This window comes from Phaethon lepturus, unplaced genomic scaffold, assembly GCF_000687285.1.
Source record: "Phaethon lepturus isolate BGI_N335 unplaced genomic scaffold, ASM68728v1 scaffold42106, whole genome shotgun sequence".
Classification (NCBI taxonomy): Eukaryota; Metazoa; Chordata; class Aves; order Phaethontiformes; family Phaethontidae; genus Phaethon; species Phaethon lepturus.
In genome coordinates, this window is record NW_010544822.1 from 1 (window position 1) to 8,005 (window position 8,005).

General features: G+C 46.2%; 1 protein-coding gene across 1 annotated transcript in view; it reads right to left on the reverse strand.

Moving 5' to 3' along the window:
- Window positions 1-1,868: 1,868 nt before the first annotated feature.
- The window catches only part of LOC104622123 (E3 ubiquitin-protein ligase ARIH1-like), a 12,157-nt gene continuing 6,020 nt past the window's right edge, over window positions 1,869-8,005 (reverse strand). The window contains exons 2-6 of the mRNA XM_010288793.1: window positions 7,872-8,002; window positions 7,716-7,773; window positions 6,167-6,427; window positions 5,175-5,287; window positions 1,869-2,382 (exon numbers count right to left, since the gene is read on the reverse strand). Of these exons, the coding sequence (XP_010287095.1) occupies window positions 2,298-2,382; window positions 5,175-5,287; window positions 6,167-6,427; window positions 7,716-7,773; window positions 7,872-8,002 (648 nt within the window). The 3' untranslated portion in view covers window positions 1,869-2,297. The remainder of the gene's footprint in view (window positions 2,383-5,174; window positions 5,288-6,166; window positions 6,428-7,715; window positions 7,774-7,871; window positions 8,003-8,005) is intronic.

Genomic DNA, 8,005 nt, shown 5'->3' on the forward strand with positions numbered 1-8,005 from the left:
TGCCCGCCGCAGCGGGTGGTAGCGGGGTCGGTGTCCTTACCCACAGGCGAGTGCCGGGGGAGCGTTTGAAGGCTGGAAGAGACGCACGGCAGCACGTTGCTCCCACAGAACAAGGTTTTAACGAGCATTCGCTTAAGCTTTATCAACAGCCATCAAGATTGAACACGCTATGGACCAGGTTTCCTTCAGGTTGGAGGCTGCCCGCATCCTTCCTATATTCCATTTGGGGAAGATGGAGTAAAAACCCAACACCAGGTAGACTCCAGGCTTCCACTCGCCCAGCCCAGCACCTGCCAGGCTTTCAAAAGCATTTTAATACATGGAAGGGGAAACTTTTGTGAGCAAAGAGAAAGCCAACTAGCCCCTGCCTGCAGGTAGAGGCCAACAACAGGCAGCACAGACCTCCATCCCACCCCTCACGAGCCGTGGCTGGAAAAGCACAGGGAAAGCAGCTGCAGTGCAGATACTCTCACATGCAATTCCCCAAGGTAAATAAACCCCTGTGAGGGGAGCCGAAATAGAACGCAGGTATGGAGGGACAAAACTGCGTTGGTATTTGTCAGCAAGGGAGCCGAAATGATGCAGGCGCCAGCTGCAAACAGCATTTTGCATTACAGGCCTGCCTGCGATGCACCTTTTTTTAATTCGCCCCTTTGCAATTTATTCCCCCTTGAAGCTGGCAGACTGGGAGAAAGCTTTTGAGGAGACTAGCCTGGCGAAAAATACCACAGAAGGAATTCCTATACAGGAGTAAATTTAATAAAACCACCACCAATTGTTTACTTTAACATAGCTCTTGTTACAGAAATCATAAAAATGGACTCAGTAGCTAACTCATTAGTTCTTTCCCCTTTTAATTGAAAAAATACCCCGCTGATTTTAACTTCTACTGCACTAGATGGAGTGTTAAATATTTGCCAGGACAGTATGCCCAGTAATTGAGCCCAAAACAAACACAAAGACAATTCCATCATCTTTCCTTTTCAATGTTACGACTTGTTATAATGTAAGTGAAACTTAAACAGCAAGAACGGTCCATTTGACAGATGAAAGGGGGAGGGAGAGGAGATCCACAGCCAAAATCTTTCCAGAAGTCTTTTTGAGAAGTGGTGCAAAATACCCCTTCCTTTTCCTGCCTGAGAATTAAAAATAAAATGCTAAACACACACACACACACACACACACCCCCCTCCTCTGGGTTCGTGGTGGGGAAACAGCTGAGGTGGATTTGGGCAGGTAGCAATCCAGGGGCCAAAAAAAGAAAAGGCAAAGCATCCCGAATCACGGCGTAGGGTGGTCGCTAACGCAACGTACACCGGGTTACCGAGCATCAGGAGCTGCGCGCAAGGGGACAGGTCTGTCGCCAGCAATGGCTACACACACACAAAATTGACGTAAAGGAAGTGCAGGAAGAGCAGAAACCCAACTTCTCTGATAAAAGCCTTCAAAAAAAATTAATAAAATACTCACTACACCAGCACACGCTTCCCCCACCCCATCCCAGGGAAAATAAAACAAAAAAAAAAATCAAACTGAAAGAAAATGCACAGCAAATAGACATAATCTTGAAGATTTTTAAAGAATAAATATTTTTTTGTAATTAAACATTATGCAAACACGTGCCACGCTTGCTCTTTGTCCATGCATATGCGCTATATACAACTTTGAAAAATACTGTGTTGTCCTCTTTTTGTTTTAAAAGTCATATACAAAGTTTTTGTTTGGTTTTTAGTTGTTTTTTTTTTTTTCCTTGCTGTGTACCCCCCCCTCCTCCCCTCCCCAAGATTCATCTTCACATGAGCCAATCGACATTCATCCCTGTACTTGGGTGGCAGAGAGGAGGAGGAGGGCGGGAGAGCCTTCCCCCTCTTACCAAAGTACATCAAAATGGCTGGTTTGGACATGAAAAGCAGTGTCAAGAAACTGGTTTAAATTTCATCTGTACTACACACAGGAAAAGAAAGATTAGAAAAGAAAAAGGAATCGGCTTGGAGAATGAAGCTACGTTACAAGTTAAAGTTGGAGGGTTTTGTTGTTTGTTTGTTTTTTTTTTTAGTGCATCTGTCACACTCTTATTGGCCACCTAAAATACTGTTGTACAATGGTTTATCTACCTTGGGTTTTTTTTTTTTTATTACAATATAATTTACTTAAATTTTCTGTTAACAAAACAGAATCCCGGTACTACAGACCAGCGGTGTAACAGGCGTAGTAGCGCCTTGTTGTGTGTTTTATTTGAATTGCATGAGCAGTCTAGATGGTAAAGGTTTCAGAGTTCGTTTTATGCGGGGCCAGTCTCAGTCCTCAATGTACTCCCACAGGTCTTTCTCGTAGCCTTCATGCACATGCTGCAACAAAACCCTTCGTCGACTCTCGCAGTATCTGCAGTAAAGGGGGACAAGCACAGAAAAGGCACATTAGGAACCACGGCTCATCCCCAGCATCGAGTAATGCAAACCTACATTAAAGCCGCGCTTCCGAAAGAGATCCCCCGAGAAGGGACTTTGTAGCCCATTAACGGCGCTAATTAAGACTTCAGTTACTCCAGTCACTCAACTCCAGGTCCCCAGCTGAAAAAACAGCATGCAAATTTAGATTTTCCCCATGCAAAAGTATCCCCAAAGCCCCTCCAGCTGAGAAACCTCCATTAATAACTGAAAAAGGAAGAAGCAGCAGCTGCAATTTGCAAGAAGCCAGAGCACAGGTTAGCGGCGACACCTGAAACGGGACAAAGCTCTCCTCAAAGGTGGGCTGGCGCCTGCTCACTGAGCCCTATCGAGACAACAAAAATCCAGGAGCTAGCTGGGCAAAACCTGACCCGGTTTTATTCCCCTCCAAAGCCCCGGTGGAGATGGAAACGGTCAAACTGGCTACAAAAAGGGTTACGGGTCTGGCTGGAGTGCAAGTTTTACCTCGCATCGCAACTCCTGGCTCTCAGACGGGCACTACGCCCTGCAGGGTCTTCCCACCTATGCTCATTTGAACAAAGCTGCAAATAAAACTGACCCCAGAGTTCGGTACAGTCCTACCAGCATCAATGATACTGAGGAAAAGTGATATCATAGGAACGTATCAAAAGATGCCATGTTCATTTCGGGTGCGTTAGCCAACTAAAAAGATAAAAAGCAGAGAAACATTTAAAGTATTCAGGTTCCAAGAGCAAGTTATAAATAAGCAGCAGGAATTTCTGGATTAAACCCCTTCCAGCAGTGATGCCAAAGCCTAAATCGTCTTTAAGCACACGAGGGACAAGACAAGTCTTAGTAACAGCTCCCAAGGCCCCAGGTGCAGCTCTGTAGCAGGTTCACGGTTCGGCAGCGCCCAGCCTGGAGCGGTGTGCTGGAACGTGAGAAATTGGAACCCAGGAGCCAACTGCCTTCCATCTGGGAACTGGGCGGTTCATGTTCCGGGCACGCACATCGGCCAGGACAGCATCTGAGGGGCTCTCGCAGCCAGGAACTTGCTCGGCAGTGGGCAAACATCCCTCTGCTCGCTAAAGTGAAGCACACAGGAGGTATCTCCAGCAGAAAGCCATCCTTGATCACAACGCATGCTAACACGTAGGCAGAAACTCCTCACCTTAACCCATAGCCCTAATGCTGCTACCATTCAGTAGCTGACCAGACCGACAGATTTATCTGAATAAAACTGTTCTGGCTCTTCTCATTCCCATCAGCTGTTGCAACAGAAATCATCGTACACAAAGTCCCATTGATTTTCTGAAGCATGTGATGGCAAACATGCACAGTTTCTGCTCTCCCAGCTTCAGCAGCGTTTCGCTGCTGGTGGTGGAGGTTTTACTCCTGCTTTCCAGAAATGTCTTTGCAAGCTAAGAGATCGAAAGAGCTGAAACCAAATTAGCTAGAAGGTCAGTCCCTGCAATTCCCAGAGCCCTTTAAACCCACCTCGATAACATCCTTGGTCCCCGTCTGGCAGCAGTACACCGCAGCCAGTGCACAAAGCACCATGCAGGACGTGATCAAGACATGACTGAACTAGATAATTAGGGACCTGCACAGGCTTGAAAGATGCATATTTTCTTCCCAGAAACATGAGGGCAGGTTTGGGATATTATTTTTTGAGGCAATTCAGGCTATATTAGGTTTTAATTTCTTCTGGATAGCTGTTACCACTCCTAGAAGAGCATCCACTTTCAGAGGGCTTAAGTGAACAAGCAGCTTGAGCTGAGATACCAACTTAACAGTGGTCTTAAAAGGTAAATTATAAAATGTCTCAAAAGAGAAGGTCTGATAGTCTTGTCCAGCCCCAGCTGTGCTGCCAGACTATGGCAGAGTGGACCATAGGCCCACCACAGCTAAATGGCTGCTTCCACTCTCCTGAGTCCCTTTAGTCACTACAGCTCACTCTACTTTGGCCTTTCCCCCCCTCCCCCCAAAGCTAGGCATAACAAATTTAGTGACTTTGGCAAAATGCCTCAAAAACGCAAGCCATAATCCTGTGACTCATCCGCATTTACAGCTTTGTATTTTTCCACTGTGCAGAAGCAATTCCTCTGGGACTGTAAAAAGCATTGGCACTTGTGTCACCTGGACCCCGGCACTTCTCTTCCCCAGGTGGGCAGGTTGCTCTCTCCCTCTTCTTTCAGACGGCTTTTCTACACCCACTTTTTGTACAAACGGACCCAAGAGATAAGAGACCTGACTGCTCTTATGGCAACTCATCCTAAGCCAAAGCTGTCAGCTGGGAACAACAAAGTCACTCCTTGTTCTCCTCTGGCCCTCACTAAATAGGTCCTATCTTGGTCCTGCCCAATCCCACGCGCTCCTTCTGCAGGAACAGCAGTGTATGAAAAGCCGTTGCTTTTGGTCATAATATTTTTCCACTATGGGATTGAATCTTGCAGCTACTGCTCAGCAGAGCAGACGCAAAGCAGAGTTGGGAACCTCTCCCTGCAGGCTGTCACCTCCCCTGAGGGCTGGTCCCAGCAGGAGCACAGAAACATGCTGCTGGCATCTCTGCATGAGGGCTTCTCTGCTGACCATTTCAGGGACCGGCTGATGATCACGATGTACGGCAGAAGGCCAACAGCAAACAGCTTCCCAGGGATGTGACTCTGGAGAAAACTGTAGCTCGGCAAGTACACATGGCACTACCTGTCACACACAGCGTGGCGATACAGGTACTCAGAGACAGAGGATTATTCAAAAACAAACCTGTACTTATCCTGTACTTTCTGCTTTATGTCTTGCAGCGAATCTTGGGATATATCTCGCTCAAGGTACCCGGAAAGGACCTCTGTAGCATTCTCTAAGTCTGCTTGGTTATTCTGCAAAAACAAAAACGAAAAAAAAGAGAGATAAAGGATTTTTTTGGCAGGGAAGGAAAGGAAGAGGTTTTTTTTCCTTCAATCCAACTTTATCAGTACTGAAATAAAAAGCGGGATTAAATATGCACTGGGTAACACTAGTGACCTGCTCTGAGCATCAAGATTGAAAAAGCTGAAATTTCTTCATTTGATCACAAGAGAATCTGCATATCTACCGGCAAGTCTTATGTCTCCCTCAATCTGCAATATCCTGGCAAGCCTAAAAAAAAAATCCTTTCCTTACAAGACAATTTATATCCCATTCTGTTCCTTGTCTATTCATGTTTTTACCAGCATTGGCAAAGCCTCCAGTGACTCCTGGTACACGCACAGCAGCATCAGAGCACGGCTTTCACTACCGCTCAGTAGTTCTGTGGGCCCTTTGCTGAGGATGCAGCGCAGAAGCATCCTGCTTCGGTTCTGCACAAAGATCAGCAAAGGACTGTTTTAAAGCATAAAGAGCCAAGACAGTTTCACCTGCAAAGCAGGCTGGAGCTCCACGTTTAAACCTTCAAGTGCAAGTTTTCTGGTAGTGCCCTTGGAAAAACGCCAATGCCCGGGAAAGGCAAAATGCCAGATTTAAGCTTTGAACTGGCAAAGGCGCCATTAAGGCACAACCTGAATCCCTTTCTTGTTTCAGAGGGCAGTAACTTGTAACTCTACTTCCTCCTCCAACAGAGGATGCTACATGATACCAAGCACAGCCTCTAACTTTTGCACAACAGCATATTAAGACAGACTCACTTCTGTACAGTTAGGGGCAACAGCCTCTCCAAGCATTAAATCCCTATTTCTCTTAACTTTGTAATCTGAACTCCTGACAACCATGTTTTCTCCTACCTCAAAAATAATGGACTGATTATTCTTTTTGAGGTAGAAGGCAAAGACGTAAGTGTACATGAGTGTGGCACGACACTGGCAGAGGACGTCGACTGCTTTCTTCAGGAACTGCACCTCGATCCACGACATGTTGTGCTGCTGCATCTCCTCCATTTTCTGCTTCACCTGAGCATAGAGCTTGTGCTCAAAGCGCAGGCTCTGCATGTGGTTCATATAGCGGTTGCAGTAGAACAGGTACCTCTGCAGGGCTGCTCTGGATCGCTGTGTTAATTCCCATTAGGGAAAAAGAAAACAAATAGTTAAAACAAAGTAATGGCTGCAAGAGAATTAAACCCTTCACACGGCTCTTCCTGACCCTGAGAAGGAGCTTCCTTTCCAAAGGTGTTTCCTCTCCTCTCACGTTGGCCAGACTTAGATGGCGCCGCTTTGTGTGGCACCGTTAACCCTGCCATTGTGCAGAGATGAGAGGCCAGACCCACTGCGGCTCGCCGTCATGCGGGGGACTTGCTGGCTCAGCTGTGGCATCCTCGCTCCCAGCCTTGAAAATAATTAGAATCACATTGCTAAAGCCTGATCAGTTTTGAATTTCAGACTCTCAATTCAAGTTACAGGACTTAAATGCTTCCAGTGTCATGACAAACAGTGAGAAACAGATGATTTTTTTGTTGTTGTTGTTAATAAGGAATCCTAATTAAACAATTACTGTGCTTGTGTGGAGGGCAACCTCAGGTTGCCTAGGCCACACTGATTGTAGAGCAGGGGAAAGACACCATGTGTACAAGAAACTCAAGATGACTCAAGACACAGCCATTAATCTTATTTTCTTCTCACTGACAGACCAGCTGTAAAAAAAAAAATTACAACATGGGCATAATTAAACTTGTATGTTGTGGCCGTACAAAGGTAGCACGTATCAGCCAAAGTCATGCCTGTCCACAGGAGGAGGGGCTGCAGGAAATACTTTGGTTCTTGGCTATAACGGTACTTCAACAGAGCTGCAGGAAATGGATTTCTGCAGCACACAGCATGCAATCCTTCCCTGTCAAAAAGGGTTTTAGCTTGATCCATATTCACTAACCAGTTTAATGTAGCTGTGACTTCACCCAAAATTTCTTCTACATCAAGCCTTCAAATACAGTTATTGGAAGGACAGGAGTCTATTTACATTCAAAAGGTCTGCTGTGTTTACACCTCGGGATTCGCATTAAGAACTTTGCGGTAAAGAGCATTTTATGAAGGATGTGAGAATTGTTGTCTCAGACCCATGGCATTATGATGACTTCATGCAAAGAGCTGCTATAAAACAGGCAAGGCAGCATGACAGATAACAACTAAGTTAACATATTCTTTAAACTGGGTTAAAGTGACTTTGATCGTTTTTCATTCTGGCACGAGGCAAGAGTCCAAAGCTGCTGGGGAACTTCACTGTCGTCTGGATTTGTGCCCAAATCCAGGAAATTCTTCAAAGACGATTTATAGGTTTACAGAAAGCCCAAAAGCACGCCACAGGGTTGGTGACCTCCCTTATCACCAAAGGTTATGGACTCACCTCCTGTGCATCCCTTGCTGCCTTTGCATCATCCTCATTGTAGCGATTACAGTTGTACCTGTAACAGGGACACCGATTCCACAGTTTTCAGTCCACATCGATGCCGTTTGCATCACGGCTTCCCCACCTTCCAGCAAGGCACACTCCTGAACTCACCAGGCTGATCCGTGGGGCTCCCAGGGGCCCAGACACACCCAGCAGAATTCCGCTTTGCAATTCTGGTTCCGACAGACCATGTGGTTGCAGCCCCCATCCTTCTCGATGGTAACGTGGCATTTGGGGCCTTCCTG